The sequence below is a fragment of the Cebus imitator genome, unplaced genomic scaffold (genome assembly GCF_001604975.1).
Source record: "Cebus imitator isolate Cc_AM_T3 unplaced genomic scaffold, Cebus_imitator-1.0 Scaffold464, whole genome shotgun sequence".
NCBI lineage: Eukaryota > Metazoa > Chordata > Mammalia > Primates > Cebidae > Cebus > Cebus imitator.
The window spans coordinates 1,103,808-1,121,280 of NW_016107779.1; the positions used below are offsets into that span (position 1 = coordinate 1,103,808).

The 17,473-nt window shown below is 53.9% G+C and overlaps 1 protein-coding gene across 2 annotated transcripts in view; it reads left to right on the plus strand.

Moving 5' to 3' along the window:
- Positions 1-17,473, plus strand: part of TRPV3 (transient receptor potential cation channel subfamily V member 3) — a 39,653-nt gene that overhangs the window by 13,666 nt on the left and 8,514 nt on the right. For both annotated transcript variants that reach the window (XM_017512212.2, XM_037732693.1), the window contains exons 6-13: positions 4,085-4,225; positions 6,420-6,700; positions 9,676-9,852; positions 11,077-11,235; positions 11,865-11,966; positions 13,081-13,154; positions 14,878-15,043; positions 17,128-17,194. In XM_017512212.2, the coding sequence (XP_017367701.2) occupies positions 4,085-4,225; positions 6,420-6,700; positions 9,676-9,852; positions 11,077-11,235; positions 11,865-11,966; positions 13,081-13,154; positions 14,878-15,043; positions 17,128-17,194 (1,167 nt within the window). The remainder of the gene's footprint in view (positions 1-4,084; positions 4,226-6,419; positions 6,701-9,675; positions 9,853-11,076; positions 11,236-11,864; positions 11,967-13,080; positions 13,155-14,877; positions 15,044-17,127; positions 17,195-17,473) is intronic.

The window sequence follows — 17,473 nt, forward strand, 5'->3', positions numbered from 1 at the left end:
CTGCAACCTCTGCCTCCCGGGTTCAAGTGCTTCTCCTGCCTTAGCCTCCCAAGTAACTGGGATTAATTTTTTTGTATTTTTATTAGAGATGGGGTTTCACCATGTTAGTCAGGCTGGTCTCAAACTCCTGACCTCAGGTGATCCACCCACCTCCGCCTCCCAAAGTTCTGGGATTACAGACATGAGCCACCATGCCCTGTCGCATTTTAGCTTTTTCCAGGTGGGAATCTAGCTTGGGCCCTTAATCCTTCTCATGGGAGAAAGAAATTGTGATTTATTATTTGAACTCTGCAGACTTTCAAAATCATTTTTGTTATATATAAGAATCAAGGATTGTGACAAACTAGAAGGTATGGAGTGGAAGAGAGGAAACCTAGGGAAGGTTGCTGCTACTGAGTGCTAAACTGCACACTGAGCTCCCTGGTAGCCAAAGCAAAGAGAGAAACTAGATGAACCATATCACATTCTCAGCCTGTCTCTAGGGAGTTGACAGCAGTCCCGTGGACAGGGAGGTTCAGGCCAGTGCCTTAAGCTTGCTTGTCCCAATTCTCCTCCCTTCTCAGTCCCCTTTGTCTCCTGCTTTCTTCTGTATTGCAGGATTTATGGCCTTTGCTAGCAGCATGTTTCCTTTGAGGGCAGGGATGAAGTCCACTGAACATAGCTGATTTCCTGGTGCCCTTACGGTCTCACATAGGAGATGCTTAACATGTATTTTTTGAATGAGTGAATAAAAGAAGGTCGTTAGTGTTTCTACTGAGGCTTTGCTGTCCTGTCACAAACCCTTCCCTCTCCCTGTTCTCGGCCTCTCCTTTTGCTTTCCTTCTTTTATGAATCTGCCTCTTGCTGGGGCGAGGAGGTCTGGGGAGCTGTGGGCACCTACTCTGTCTCTGAATGGTGGGAGGAGCCATTTATTCTTGTCTTCCTGGAAAGCAACCCCACCACCGTTCTACCCTCTCTGCTGATGCTTCCCCTCCTCTCAGCGTTTCCGACACGTGGGGCAGAGGGGCTCCGGGACCAGCAGAGTAGCACTGTTCCACAATTCGGGCAGGTTATCTTGCTTCTCTGAGCCTCAGTTTCCCCACTGGGCAAGGGCTAATATTTCTCCCCTATGCTGCTAAGAGGAACCAATCACAACTTTATTAATATCATTTTAAAGCATTTTTTCAGAGGCCTTCGGAGTTTTACTTTTTAAGGCAATTATTCGATGAAGACGTTTTTATTATAAAAGTTTTAAACCTAAAGTTATTAGCATAATAAACCTCTATACATCCATCATCAGATTCAACATAACAGTTTATTTTTATTATTTTACTTTATTTTATTTATATTTTTGAGACAGGATCTCACTCTGTTGGGCATGCTGGAGTGCAGTGCCGTGATCACGGCTCACTACAGCCGTAACCTTCCCGGGCTCAGGTAATTCTCCATCCCAGCCTCCTGAGTAGCTGGGACTATAAGTGTGCACCACCACACCCAGCTAATTTTTCTATTTGTTGTAGAGACAGGGTTTCACCATGTTGCCCAGGCTGGTCTCAAACTCCTGGGCTCAAGTGATCCTCCTACCTCTGTCTTTCAAAGTGCTGGGATTTCAGGCGTGAGCCACCACACCCGGCCTAACTATTTTTAACGACATCCACATCACATGAATAGAGTTTCATTGTAAAGCAGTCCAGCGTTTTAGATAAGTTTTTGTTAGGGCCTTTACCCATATGCTTTGAGGAGTTTCCTAGGCTTCTGACATATGTGTGTGTATATGCGCACACAGAAAAGGTTTTATTTATTTATTTAACATAAAATAGTATCATACTGTCTGTATTCTACAAGTTGTTGTTGTTTTTGATTAACTATATGTCTTAGAACACTTTGTTTTTTTTTTCGGAGATGGAATTTGGCTCTTGTTGCCCAGGCTGGAGTGCAATGGCATGATCTCCACTCATTGAAACCTCCGCCTCCTGAGTTCAAGCGATTCTCCTGCCTCAGCCTCAGGATTAGCTGGGATTACAGGCGCCTGCCACCATGCCCGGCTAATTTTTGTATTTTTAGTAGAGATGGGGTTTCTCCATGTTGGTCGGGCTGGTCTTGAACTCCTGACCTCAAGTGATCTGCCCGCCTCAGCCTCCCAAAATGTTGGGATTACAGGCGTGAGCCACCGCGCCCGGCCTTAGAGCACTTCTTATGCCAAAATGTGAAAGTCTAGCTTCTTTTCAGCAGCTTAGTCTGCGCCATGGCTAATTTCACCCCCGCTCCTCCCCCCACCCCCGGCAGACAGTCGTCAGGCGTTTCCAGTTGTTTTGCTGTGACAATGTCGCAGTGCACGTTCCTATGACCCTGTGCACAGGTGCACATATGTTTTAGAAAATATCTTGCATTGGAATATTTGGGTTCAAACGCATGCACATTTAAAGTTATAATAGTGTCCAGGTGTGGTGACTCACGCCTGTAATCCCAGCATTTTGGGAGGCTGAGGTGGGCAGATCGCCTGAGGTCAGGAGTTTCAAGACCAACCTGGCCAACATGGTAGAACCCCGTCTCTACTAAAAATACAAAAATTAACCAGGTGTGGTGGATCATGCTTGTAATCCCAGCTACTCAGGAGGCTGAGGCAGGAGAATCGCTTGAACCTGGGAGGCAGCGGTTGCAGTGAGCCCAGATTGCACCATTGAACTCCAGCCTGGGTGACAGAGCAAGATTCTGTGTCAAACAAAACAAAACAAAAAACCCCAAACCCAAAAGCCTTTTTGTAAGCCAGTGTGTCAGCCTTTTCTTTGTGGTTTCTGCGTTTTGGATCTTGCTTAAGAAGAAGCAAGATCTTCGGATCTTCCCTACCAAAAGGTTAGTTATAAATTCCTAATTTTTTTTTAAAGTTTAGTTCTTTAATCCACCATTTGTTTACAGCATGGTGGCAGCTCTTTGGGAAATGCTGTTTCTGTTGGTACACGTTGAGACCCTCACCTCCTCCCAGCCTCTGTCCCTTCCATCTGGAAGTTCTCCGGCCTCTAGCAGGCTGAACGCCTCTCCCTCTGCCCTTCCTGCTCAGTCTCCAGCATACAATTCACTCCCTGCCAGGGCCAGATGTTAGCCTTACCTGAGACAACCTTCTCCCCAGCCCGTGGTCCTGAGGGTCCTCGGACACCCTGCCTTCTCCACCCTTCGTGTCCCCTCTGCCTCTCCTTAGCTTGGTCCTCCTCATTTCTTTCCCTGGTTTCGGCTGCCTCTAATGCATCCTCCAATTTTGCAGCCCGAGAGATCTGAAAGCACCCAGGCACCAAACTCCAAGTTCTGGTCTGGCCAGTTCCCTACGTCAAGGCCTTCTGTGACTTTAGCGCTTAGGATAAGCTCTGACCTCTTAGCCTGGCTTAGGAGCTGGCCCCGCCCAGCCTCCTAAACTTCTGAGGTCCCAGGTGAGAGCCTCTGGGAAGACACAGATGCTCTCTGGCTGTGAAGGGCCCTTGCTCTTGGTCCCCCAGCTCCTGCCCCTCACTGAATTGTGGCACTTAGTTCTCAGTAGCACTGTGGGCTTTTTTTTTTTTTGAGATGGAGTCTCACTCTGCTGGAGTGCAGTGGATTGGTCTCAGCTCACTATAACCTTCACTTCCCGGGTTCAAGCGATTCTCCTGCTTCAGCGTCCCCAGTAGCTGGGATTACAGGCGCGCACCACCAGGCCCAGATAATTTTTGTAATTTTAGTAAAGACGTGGTTTCACCATGTTGGCCAGGCTGGTCTCGAACTCCGGACCTCGGGTGATCCTCCCACCTTGGCCGTCCAAAGTGCTGGGATGACAGGCGTGAGGCACCTCGCCCAGCCACTGTGGTCTCTTGAGGAAAATCATGGACACTGCGTCTGTGCACCCTTGACCCCTGAACCCCCGCGCTGGTGCCGGAGCTCGGAGCCGGCGCTCCACACGCGCTCCTTGGGCCGCGCAAGCCGGAAGGGAGCAAAGAATAAAGCTGGGATTCCCGGTGGCGGGAGACACAGCCAGGAGCCCTGATTTCCCTGTGGTTCGCGGGAGGGTGTGGAGGCCACAGAGGGCGGGCGGGCCAGCCCCGCGGCGCTGAGGCTTCCGCGCCCCGTCCCCGGTCCGCAGGGCAGACGGCGCTGAACATCGCCATCGAGCGGCGGCAGGGGGACATCACGGCGCTGCTCATCGCCGCCGGCGCCGACGTCAACGCCCACGCCAAGGGGGCCTTCTTCAACCCCAAGAACCAGCACGAGGGCTTCTACTTCGGTGGGTGCCGCCCCCGCCCGGCGCGGAGTCTGGGAGGAAGGAGGAGGGAGAAGGAGGGAGGGAGGATGGCAAGGAAGGAGGGAGAGGGAGGAGGGGAGGGAGGAGGGAGGAGGGAAAGGGAGGAGGGAGAAGGAGGAGGGAGAAGGGAGGAGCTAGGAAGGAAGAGGGGGGAGGAATGAAGGAGGAGGGAGAGGGAGGGAGAGGGAGGGAGGAGGGAGAAGGAGGAGGGAAAGGGAGGAGGGAGGAAGGGAGGGGCCGCCTCGCTCTGCACTCCACCCCCACGGTCAAGAGGCTCTGGTGCCCCAGAGGACAGAGCTGGGCAGGGAGGAGGCTGGAGATGTCCATCTGGGAGTGTCCATCTCCACCAGTGTGGACCAGAGAAGGTGGGGCTGGGAGGTGGGGGGGGGAGGAGCCCACATTCTGGGGGTGTCACCTGGTGGTCTCAGAAGCATCGTCCTGGACATCCCTCTGAGGGAACAGAGACCTGGGAGGGAGGCCAAGGAGGCAGCCGCATTTTACAGGCGAGGAGATCGCTCTTCGAAGGGGAAGGACTTGCCCCAATGTAGCAGGGCATTGACTTCGGCGTCCTGGCCTCCAGCTCTGGCCTCAGTGCCTCTCAGGACTGCAGACAGGGAGTCGAGAGTGAGAGGACCAAACTCCTCTGCCCGACAAGTTACAGAGTCCAAAAGCAACTGGGGTTAGGATGCTGTACGAAAAAAAATGGAAATGCGTAATGTAGACACAGTGAAATCCAGCCGTTTAGAGCACGGTTCTGTTCATTTTCACGGCATGGACGGTTGGCTAACCACCACTGCAATCAGGACAGGAACCAAGGGCTCCTTCACACCCGAAAACTTCTCTGTGCAACTTTGTTGCAGAGGAGACCCCTCCTCCCATCCAGTCTTGCCTGACTGGCCATCACCCATCAGTTTTCTCTTCTGGGTGTTTTGAAGACGGAGTCTCGCTCTGTTGCCCAGGCCGCTGGAGTGCAGTGGCGCAATCTCGGCTCACTGCAACCTCTGCCTTCTGGGAGTGATTCTCACGCCTCAGCCTCCTAAGTAGCTGGGACTATCTTCTGGGTAGTTTTTATCAGCAGGACTAGCTAGCCTGCGCTCTGGGCAGCCCTGGGTGTCCCGGTCTGGGTGTCCTGACAAACACGGTATTGTCCAGTTCCTAGTGTGTACCATTGCCCTGCCCGGAACCTGGTTGGAGCCAGTGTAATATGACAGGAAATGATAAGTGCTCTTCAAAAATGCAAAGTGAAGCAGAGGACAGGAATTAGGAGTTCTGTCTGGGGCCAGAGTGGGGTGGATTTTAATTTAATTTATTTATTCATTATTATTTTTGAGACGGAGTCTCCCTCTGCCGCCCAGGCTGGAGCGCAATGGCTTGACCTTGGCTCACAGCAACCTTCGCCTCCAAGGTTCAAGCAATTCTCTTGTCTCAACCTCCCAAGTAGCTGGGATTACAGGCGTGCGCCACCACGCCCGGCTAATTTTTTTGTATTTTTAGTAGAGACAGGGTTTCTCCATGTTGGTCAGGGTGGTCTCGAACTTCCGACCTCAGGTGATCCGCCTGCCTTGGCTTCCCAAAGTGCTGGGGTTAGAGGCGTGACCCACCGCCTTATTTTAATTTTAATAGAGTTAAACAGTTCAATTTTAAATAGAGTTAAATAGTTTAAAATTCTTTAGTTTTAAATAGAGCCAGTTAGGCCGGATCACTGAAAGGGGACGTTTGAGCAAGTACTTGAAGGAGGTGAGGGAGCAAGGGACTGGCTGTCTACGAGCAGAGGGAACAGCCAAGCAAAGGCCCCGGGCCGGCCGCATGTTGGAGGAAGTGGAGGAAAGCCATTGTCAGGGCGAGTGAGTGATGGGAGAGGAGGAGAGGTCAGAGGACACAGGGCTTTGTGGGAGTCGTTGGAACTCGAGCTTTCATTCTGGGGGAGGCGCTAACAGGTTGGTCTGGCTGCTGTGCCCAGCAGGTACGTAGAGAAGAGCCAGGGTGGCAGCAGGGAGGCCAGTGTGGAGGCTGCTTCAGCCTCCCCCACAGAAGCAGGAGATGGGGAGAGGACCAGGGAACCTCACTTGCGGATCCTGCTGAGACAGGATGTGGGCCCCAGTCCTGGGGCTTGGGGATGTTGCTTGCGGCCCAAGCCAAGGACCCAGAACCCAGCTTCGGCGCCCTCCTCCCCCAGGCGAGACGCCCCTGGCCCTGGCGGCGTGCACCAACCAGCCCGAGATCGTGGAGCTGCTGATGGAGCACGAGCGCACCGACATCGCCTCCCAGGACTCGCGGGGCAACAACATCCTCCACGCCCTTGTGACCGTGGCCGAGGACTTCCAGACGCAGAACGACTTCGTGAAGCGCATGTACGACACGATCCTGCGGCGCAGCGGCAGCTGGGAGCTGGAGACCACGCGCAACAACGACGGCCTCACGCCGCTGCAGCTGGCGGCCAAGATGGGCAAGGCAGAGGTGCGGCCCGGGGCGCGGTGGTGGGGAGGCCCGGGGCGCGGGGGGCGGGGCCCGGGGCGCGGTGGGCGGGGTCCGTGGAGCGGTAGGCGGGGCCCGGGGCGCGGTGAGGGGCGCGGGGGCGGAGCCCGAGGAGCGGTAGGCGGGGCCCGGGGCGCGGGGGGCGGGGTCCGTGGAGCGGTAGGCGGGGCCCGGGCGCGGTGAGGGGCGCGGGGGCGGAGCCCGAGGAGCGGTAGGCGGGGCCCGGAGCGCGGGAGGCGGGGTCGGGAGGCACAGCGGCCACTCCCTCAGCCCCGGGGCCCCCAACCGGGGATCCACAGAGCACAGCCGCGGGCTTGGGAAGGTCCCAACCTGAGGTCCAGAAACGCAGTGGCGGCCGTGGTGGGTTTGTTCTGAGGGGCCCCTCGGAGCTGGCGCCATGCGGCCTGTGCATCCGATCCCCACATTTCTGCCCCCAATCCGCCGCGTTTCCATCCCTTGTCCTGGAAGGGCTGCGCTGGGGGAGCTTGAGGCTGAGGTGACACCGTAGCCCCCGCAGGGCTGAGTGGGTGGCCCTCGGGGACTTCTGCCCCTCGTGAGTTTCAGGACGGCTGCTCCGGCCCGGAACCAATGGGCTACCATTTCCCGGTTATGGAGAGACCCCAGCCTGGCTGTCGGGTTGGAACTCCGTGTCACGTCCCCAGCAGTGTGGCTGCTTCGGGCCCTTCTTGCCTTGTGTGACGCGGCTGAGAAGTCGAGGCTTAGCTGGGAGCCTTGTTGAAGGCTAGAGCAGGGCTGGACGGATCTCTTTCAGGGGCTGGCATCATGGCTGGGCCTCATGTTCTGGGGGACTGATCCTGGGGACCGAGCATGTTCTTCAGCCTTGCTGTCTCTGCCCTCTGCGAGGAGGCCGTGGCTCCCTGGAAGCCGCAGGAGGACGCTGGGGGGTGGTGGCTGTTGAGTAATCACAGCGGTGCCAGCCTCGGGGTACCCTCCCCCCACCCCTGTCAGTTGCCCTGAGGGCCTTGGTCCTGTCCCAAGCGGCCAGGGCTGGGCCCCACAAGGGCCCTTTTTATTCCCCCGTGGGGGAGGAGGAGCTGGAGAACGGCTTCAACAGAGGAGGGATTGTGTGGCTGCCTCCCCGAGCCTCCTGCCCACCCTCAGGGACACAGCTTGCAGAGGCTTTGAGGAGTCAGCTTGTGGTTGCAGATGGAGCTTTCTCCAAGGCTGGCTTCCCTGTGTGCCACTGTGGCGTGTGCTGTCCCTGCCGCCCCAGCCCAGGGAGGAGGCTTCCTGCATGAAGCACGGCCCCAGGACACCCTTGTTCTCCAGGGGCCAGTGTGCCCACTGTGGCCAGCCTGGGGAAGGCAACTGTCCCCTGCTCCCCTCCTCTGTTCCATGTCCTCCAGAAAACTTTTCTGCATGCTGCCCAGGTTGCCCACCGTCCTGGGGCTTTTACAGGCTGGGGTGCAGGACAGAGAGACTTGGCCTTATCCCTAGGAGCTCTCTGGCTGGGCTCTCATGACAGACAGGATGGAATCCCTTGGGTCAGCTGAGACCAGGCCTTGGACGCTGTCCTTCCCAGCAGTCCCTTCCTCTTGGGTCTTGAGTTGGTGCCCCAGGCAGCCCATGTCCCCATCCTGGGGTGACCCAGGGCTCAGCTTTCAGGAAGTAGGAAGCCAGAGAGCAGCAGCTCTGCATCCAAAATCCGATCCCTGCACTTGGATCCACCCAGGAAGCTTCACAAAATAGACTCCAGGTCCCACTGTAGAGATTTCGAGTTCATTAGCTGATGCTGTTGTCTCTTTTGCTCTGTTGCCAGGCTTGAGTGCAGTGGCGCGATCTCAGCTCACTGCAACCCCCGTCTCCTGGGTTGAGGTGATTCTCCTGTCTCAGCCTTTCCGAGTAGCTGGGACTAAGGTGTGCGCCACCATGCTCAGCTAATTTTTGTATTTTTAGTAGAGACGGGGTTTTGCCATGTTAGCCAGGATGGTCTCCATCTCTTGACCTTGTGATCCTCCCCCGTTGGCCTCCCAAAGTTCTGGGATTACAGGTATGAGCTGCTGCGTGTGGCTTCTTTTTTTTTTTTTTTTTTTTTTTTTTTTTTTTTTTTTTTTTTTTTTTTTTTTTTTTTTTTTTTTTTTTTTTTTTCTGTGACAGTCTCACTTCATCGCCCAGGCTGGAGTGCAGTGGTGTGATCTCGGCTCACGGCAACCTCCACCTCCCAGGTTCAAGCGATTCTCCTTCTTCAGCCTCCTGAATCTGTGATTATAGGCATGCACCACCACGCCTGGCTTATTTTTGTATTTTTGGTAGAGATGGGGTTTCATCATGTTGGCCAGGCTGGTCTCGAACTCCTGACCTCAAGTGACCCACCCGCCTCGGCCTCCCAAAGTGCTGGGATTGCAGGCGTGAGCCATTGCGCCCGGCCATGCTGTGGGTATTTCCAAGTTTCCCAGTGACCCTAATATGGAGCAGAGTTTTGAAGATCACTGACCTACCAAAGTCCCACGGGCCTCCCTATAAGGGGTGGTGCCTATCATCACCACCCGTCTGGCCAGAGTGGTGAGCCGCAGCTGGAGGGGTCTTGGCTGAGGTGGACCGGGGCAGCTGGGAAGACTTCTGGCTTCTTCTCAAGTCCAGAACAAATGGAAATTGGTTCTAAGAAATCATCAGTGCCTGCATTTTTCACTGAACTGGGGCTGCGGCTGGTATGAGGATTTCAAGCTGATTGTGCAGCTTGCTGCAGCCTGCAAAGAACCTTCCCACCTTTTTTCCCTGGCATTCACAACCTCCCGTGAGATGGGCACAATGGCAAACTTCGTGCGTGTTCCACAGATAAAGATGGGTCCCTGGCGTCACTGCGCCGGGTGCAGAGGCAGGTCTCCACCCGTCCTGGGTGGGAGTATCTTGTGGGCCCAGCCTGCCTCTGGCTGGCCCAGCCCTGCTAGCCCCGGCCCCTGTTCTGCAGCTGACAGCTGTGCCTCGTCCCGTCCTAGATCCTGAAGTACATCCTGAGTCGTGAGATCAAGGAGAAGCGGCTCCGAAGCCTGTCCAGGAAGTTCACGGACTGGGCGTATGGACCCGTGTCGTCTTCCCTGTACGACCTCACCAACGTGGACACCACCACAGACAACTCGGTGCTGGAAATCACTGTCTACAACACCAACATCGACGTGGGTCTCCCGGGCAGGCTGGGCAGGGCACTGAGGGCTGGGCTTCAGACCGGGGGCTCACAGATGCTGGGAAGACCCAGTGCTCCCAGCCCTCCCCGCTGTGTCTGCCTCCCACACTCCTTTGTCTTAGTGGGCAGAGTCAGGCACAGAAAGTGGAGGCCTGGCACAGATGCTGGGCCCGACTCTTCCTGGTTGACCTTGGACTGTAGACCTGAGTGGTGGTGGTTGGGGGGGGGTCTTCTGGACCCAGTATCCAGGGCGGTGTGGGTATGGGTGTGAGTGTGGGTGTGGGTGAAGGGGTGGTTGGGGCTGATCCTTTACATATTGTGTCTCTCCCACCCCCTGTTGGTGTATATGGCCAGGCTTAGGATGCTTTCTCTCCCAAAAACTGGTCCCAAATGAGGGTCAGAGAGTGCACTGCTGGAGAAATCAGGGGGGCCTTCCTGGAGAAGGCTAGCGGGAGGAGTTTGGTGCAAATGGAGGTGAAGAGAGGAGCAGCTGGATGCTGCCCAGGTTGGCCACAGTCCTGGGGCTTTTTGTAGGGTTTATAGGCTGGGGTGCGGGACGAAGAGACTTGGCCTTATCCCTAGGAGCTCTCTGCCTGAGCTCTCCTGACCGATGGGATGGGAACCCCCTGGGTCTGGTGAGACCAGGCCTCGGACACTGTCCTCCTCCTGTGAACAGGAGCACCTGTCCACTCTAACAGGTGAAGCATGTTCAGCTCTTGGGGGAAGCGGGGCAGCAGGCTGGGCCTTTCTCCTTTGTGTTTTACCAAGAGTCGTGCTTCCCAGAGTCTCCTGGCCTTGGGTCTTCCCAGCGCCTCACAGCAGCCTGGCTGGCAGGGCAGGGATTGTTCCCAGTTGTATAGGTGAGGAGTCTGAGGCCCAGAGAGGGTCAGGCTGTCCTGAGGTCACACAGCGAAGGAGGGGCAAACTGGGGCTGGAACTGTTGTCACCACCTCCTGCCCACTTCTAGCCTTCACTTTCTGCTGTGCTTCGGGTCCTCCTGCCGGAACCCGGGCTCTGGGGGCCTTTGCTGCCCGAGCACCCTGGGGAGGAGCCTCAGGAGCTGGCATCACCCTCCCAGCATTTCCGGCCAAACCCGTCCACCGGGTGTAATGATGGCCCCTTCCAGGGTGGCACTGACTCGGAGCTCCCACGGGTCATTTGAACTCGGTGCCCCCTCCTCCCTCGCCTCCATGTGACTGCTGGCCTTCCCCCCCAGAACCGGCACGAGATGCTGACCCTGGAGCCGCTGCACACGCTGCTGCGAATGAAGTGGAAGAAGTTTGCCAAGTACATGTTCTTTCTGTCCTTCTGCTTTTACTTCTTCTACAACATCACCCTGACCCTGGTCTCGTACTACCGCCCCCGGGAGGAGGAGGTACGTGGGCCCCTTGCAGGGGGAAGAGGGGGCGGGCACAGCTGGAGCTGCCCCACGTGCAGATGGGGAAACTGAGCCCCAGGGAGGGGCTGAGTTTGTCTCCAGTGCTTGGCTGGGCTGAGGCCCAGGTAGACCCATGTTGGGGGAAGTTGGAGAATTCAGAGACTCAGGACCTGCCAGCGTCTCTGTCTAAATATAGAACTGGTCGGGTGTTTCTGCTGTGAGGGCCGCAGGAAATGGGAGGGGGCTAAGCGCTCCCTGCCTGCTGGGCCTCAGTTTCCCTTCCATCACACGGGGCACGGAGCCTCGGCTTTATTGAACTGTGCTGTGAGGCCATGTTGAGTGTCTGGATATGGAGGGTTCTGGAAAGACTGTTGCAGTAGAGCGTGAGGGTGCTTAGCATGGGTTGGATGATACTCCTCGTTGTAGAGATCTGGGCTTCCATCAACGGTGGGGAGGGTAGGGGTCAGGGAGCGGCTCTTCCTTCTCTGGACCTGTAAAGAGATCGGGTTTCATGCTGGTCTCTGACCTGGCTTGAGCACTTTTCCTGTGTTTTGGCTGCTCTAGTGTTGGGGCCAGCCCGGCCCTTCTTCCTCCCTATTCTGACCAACCCTCCTCCTTCCTCCCAGGCCCTCCCACACCCCTTGGCCCTGACCCACAAGATGGGGTGGCTGCAGCTTTTGGGGAGGATGTTTGTGCTCATCTGGGCCACGTGCATCTCTGTGAAAGAGGTGAGTGGCCACTCGGCCCTTCCGGACCACCCCTCGAGGTGGGCAGGTGGCAGGACGCCTGGCCTTCATTCCTGTCTGTTACAGCTGGGGAGCTTTGGGGAGGCATTTCCTTCCCAACCCTGAGCTCTCTGAGTTGTAGGAACAAATGAATAAGGCTGGCCTATCCTCCCTACTCCATCCATCTACTTCTCTATCCATCTGTCCAACTATCTGCCATTTATCTACCCTCCCAGCCCCTCAGTGTCCATCCTCCTCTCCCACCCCTGTCACCCATCCGATCACCTGCTCTCTTTCATGGACCCAGCCACTCATTCATCCGTTCACATGCCCACTCATCCTTACCGACCATCCTTCTATCCTTCATCCAACCGTCTTTCCATCCCTCCCTCCCCGCCTCCCTCCCTTCCCCCCTCCCTTCCTCCCTCCATCCATTTGTCTGTCCATCCGTCCATCTGTCCATCCATCCATCCATCCATTCAGTGAATCAACACATATAATCTGAACACCTATATATGTGTGGCCCTGGAGGAGGTGATAGAGACGGGGTGAGTTTACCCTCTTTGAGTTCACAGCCTGGTGGGGGAGATAGTATGGCCACAAATATCAAGACTTGACAGTAGACCAAAGAAGACCCTAAGCTGGGTTCAGATCAGTGTTCAGAGGAAGGGAGGTGACTTTTACCTGGGGCCAGGGGATGGCAGAGATGCTTGAGGGCAGACATGGCACTTATTCTGGTGGAGTAGGATTGGGCATGAGGACCGTGGGGACAAGGTCACTGCAGGGCGGGCGTGGGGAGCAGCATGAGCAAAGGCTCGGAGGCTGGATTTGGGAATGGAAGGCAGCTGTAGATTGTACCGCTTTGCAGGCTCTGGGGTGAGAATGGGGTAAGAGGTGAGGGAGGTGAGATTTGAGGGCGCGCCCACCTTCACCGTGGAGCAGCCTACGCCCCCCCCCACCAGGCACAGGTCCCCTTACATATCCATCACCTGGGCTCGAGCCAGGCCTTCGCACATTCAACCCTCACTGAGTCTCGGTCCTGGGGAAGCACCCCCTGCCCAGCTGCCCCAGCAAGGGCCATGAAGAGGGTGCAGTTTTTCTCTCCTTCCTGGCCTAGGGCATTGCCATCTTCCTGCTGAGACCCTCAGATCTGCAGTCCATCCTCTCGGACGCCTGGTTTCACTTTGTCTTGTAAGTAGGTCTGGCCCCTTGGTTACCCCCTCACAGGCGGGGCTGACGTCCTGTGTGGTGACTGCTGCATTCCCCTTGAACAATCATCCCAGGCAGGCACTCTGCCACAGGGACACGCCAGGGACCTCCTCTCTCTCCTAGCAGGAGACACATGGATGCCGGTGGAGAGGATCAGAAAACTTCAGGGCAGCCAGGCATGGGGGCTCACGCCTGTAATCCCAGTACTCTGGGAGGCTCAGGCGGGCGCATCACCTGAGGTCAGGAGTTTGGGACCAGCCTGGCCAACATGGTGAAACCCTGTCTCTACTAAAAATACAAAAATTAGCTGGGCGTGGTGGGACGTGCCTGTAGTCCCAGCTACTTGGGAGGCTGAGGCAGGAAGAATCGTTTGAACCCAGGAGGTGGAGGTTGCAGTGAGCCAAGATTGCGCCACTGCACTCCAGCCTTGGCAATAGAGGGAGACTCCATCTCAAAACAAAAAAATTAATTGTGGTGAAATACACATAACATAAAGTTACCATGGTAACCATTGTTGAAGCGTACAAATCAACACTGTGAAGTACATTGTTGGGCAGTCAGTGTTGAGAACTCTTTTCGTCCTGCAAAACTGAAACTCCACACCTATTAATCAACAGCCCCTACTCCTCTGCTTCCATCTGAGCCCTGCCCCCCGCCCACCGTAACCACCATTCTTCCTTCTTTCCCTGTGAATTGGACTATTTTAGGGACCTTATATGTTGAGTCATGTAGTACTTGTTTTTTTAAGGATTAGCTTATTTCACTTACCATATATCATACTTTAAAGAGTTTTGAGGCTGGGAGTGGTGGCTCATGCCTGTAATCCCAGCGCTTTGGGAGACTGAGGCAGGTGGGTCACCTGAGGTCAGAAGTTTGAGACTAGCCTGGCTAACATGGTGAAACTCCGCTCTACTAAAATACAAAAACTAGCTAGCTGCATGCCTGTAATTCCAGCTACTCAGGAGACTGAGGCAAGAGAATTGCTTGAATCCCAGAGACAGAGGTTGTAGTGAGCAGAGATTACGCCACTGCACCCCAGCCTGGGCTACAGAGTGAGACTCAATCTTCCATGCACACAGAAAGATTTAAAAAGTAGGGTTTGGGGGACTTTTGTTGTGATTGGCTTATAAGTATAGATGTTGGCAGTTTTTGTCATTTTGGTTAAAAATGCAGTCATTTGCCACATCTTTGGTCTACTCTAGAAATTCTCAAATCAATGTGGGAATCAGAAATTCTGTGGGTGACTTAGATTTTTTTTCTATATATTTTTTATTTGTAGAGACAAGGTCTTGCTATGTCACTCAGGCTGGTCCTGAACTCCTGACCTGAAGCGCTCCCCCCACCTCGGCCTTCCAAAGTGTTGGGATTACAGGTGTGAGCCCGGCCCGTGTGGGTAACTTAAAAAATATACGGCCTCCTGGGCTGTACCCTAGAACCTTCTGCGGCCCTGTGGATTTGTATTTTTTTTTTTTTAAGCCCCCATCAGCTGCAGTCAGCCTACTACGGGCTGTGACTGACCTCTGGTGATGCTTCTGCAGGCTGAATTGTATGGTGGCTGCGTGGATCTGGGGCAGCCTGATACCCATCTCTTTAGTGCCCGTCACCGGGGTTCAGGGGTGTAGGTGAGGTTTGGGGATGTGCATGTCTTTGCCCTGATGCTGAGGAGTCGTAAGTAAGGCTGGTGTCTCCTGTGTCTCCTGAACAGTTTTATTCAAGCTGTGCTTGTGATACTGTCTGTCTTCTTGTACTTGTTTGCCTACAAAGAGTACCTCGCCTGCCTCGTGCTGGCCATGGCCCTGGGCTGGGCGAACATGCTCTACTACACGCGGGGATTCCAGTCCATGGGCATGTACAGCGTCATGATCCAGAAGGTGCGTTGGGCGCCGCGCCGGCGGGAGGGCCCTCAGAGGACGGCCGCTTTTCAGATGGGGACACTGGGACCTGCAGAGGCAGAGGGGCTGACCGAGGGGCGGCCACTGCTCCTTTTCCCGAATGCCGTGTTAGGCATCCAGACTTTAAATCCCCCGGGCTTGTGGGGCACTGGGGAGGGGGATGCTTTGTGGAGGAATGTTCTCACCCCCGGGCAGTGGCGTGCTGGTGAACATTTAATAACCACTGTGTGCGTGCGTGCATGCGTGTGTGTGTGTGTGTGTGTAGGTGGAATATGTATATATAGGTGTGTGTATGTATACACATAAACTTATCATACATTTTACTATTAAAGGATGTCTATCATGCAATTTGCAAATAATGAAAATATACAATACAGTTTATTGTAAATTCCACGTAGCCAGTTGAGTCTCAGAATAATTTGTTGCCTTTTTTTTTTTTTGAGACTGAGTCTTGCTCTGTCCCCCAGGCTGGAGTGTCTTGACCCAGTCTCAGCTCAGTGCAACCTCCTCCTCCCGTATTCAAGTAATTCTCCTGCCTCAGCCTCCTGAGTAGCTGAAATTACAGGCATGCGCCACCACTCCTGGCTAATTTTTGTATTTTTAGTAGAGATGGGGTTTCACCACGTTGGCCAAGCTGGCCTTGAACTCCTAACTTCAGGTGATCTACCTGCCTCGGCCTGCCAAAGTGCTGGGATTACAGGTGTGAGCCACTACGCTTGGCTTATTTGTTGCTTTTTATTGAATTCTAGTTTTTGTCGTCAACCTTTAGTTGCAATTGACAGAAGAGTACTGTTCAGACATGAATGTTGGTTGCTATTCTTCTTTATAAGCAGTGATTAAAGTGAAACAGTTAAGATTTATGTTGAACTTTACATGTTTATCAATGATGTGAGCAACTTCTTTGCTGAATTGGATGATAGTCTGCAAACACCGGAAGAATATTTTATTGATATGTGTGTGCTGTACACGGTGTAAAGGCTGCAGACAGAACAGATTTAAAAATGTGATCTGGATTAACACTTTCTCAATCACTGTCTTAAGGATTGAGCCACTGTGCCTGGCCTGTCTTTTTTAAAAAAAATATAACTTATTTAATTGTAAGTTTATACAATTTAATTTTTTTTTGCAATGCAAGGATTTGATATAGGTATATATTGTGAAATGATTTCCAATTTCAATTAGTTAACTCACCCATCACCTCACACAGTTGCTGTTTCTTTGTGTGCGGTAAGAACATGTATGATCAGCCGGGCGCAGTGGCTCACGCCTATAATTCCAGCACTTTGGGAGGCCGAGGCGGGTGGATCACGAGGTCAAGAGATCGAGACCATCCTGGTCAACATGGTGAAACCCCGTCTCTACTAAAACTACAAAAAATTAGCTGGGCATGGTGGCGCGTGCCTGTGATCCCAGCTACTCAGGAGGCTGAGGCAGGAGAATTGCCTGAACCCAGGAGGCGGAGGTTGCTGTGAGCCGAGATTGCGCCGTTGCACTCCAGCCTGGGTAACAAGAGCGAAACTCTGTCTCAAAAAAAAAAAAAAAAAAAGAACATGTATGATCTATTCTCTTAGCAGATTTCCAGCACACAGCACAGTGTTGCTGACTATAGTCATTGTGCTGTACGTTAAATCCCCAGAACTTACTTATCTTCTAACTGAAAGTTTGATTTAGTTCCGAATAATGGCTGTGTTTAACAACCAGCTCACAGGCTTCAGGAAAATGTAACTCTCAGCTCTTGCGAGCTGTTCTGAGCTGGCTCCAGCATGCCACTGCCCCCAGGAAGTGTGAGGATTCCAGATGTGAGAACCTGTGGTGAAAGGTACAGGGCAGATCACAGGGAGAAGAGAACCTGGGGCTGGAGCAGGAACCGAAGGCTTCCTGGAGGAGGCGGGATCCAGAGCTGAGCCTCGGAACATCAGGAAGATTTGGCTGGGGCAGGGGAGAGTGGCCCAAGTGAAGGGACGGTTAGGGTGGGGGCTGGGAGAGGGTGGGAAGCAGGAAGATCAGCGTACGGTGAATATGTGCTTGCACCTTATGCTTGAATTCTGTTTCTTTCTTTGTAGGTCATTTTGCATGACGTTCTGAAGTTCTTGTTCGTATATATCGTTTTTTTGCTTGGATTTGGAGTAGGTAATTGATTTGTAAATAATAGTAACTCCCACATTCGTGAACACTTTATACAGATGTCAAAAGGACAAAGTGCATGGTGGCCTCGGCAACACTTACATCAGCTATCAGTGGGGCACTTTCCATGCTTGCCATTTTCCAAGAATTTTCCAAGAATCCATTCATCCATCCATCCAGCTAATCATCCATCCATCTATCCATCCATCTAATCATCTACCCATCTAATCATCCATCCATCCATCCATCTAATCATCCATCCATCCATCCATCCATCCATCCATC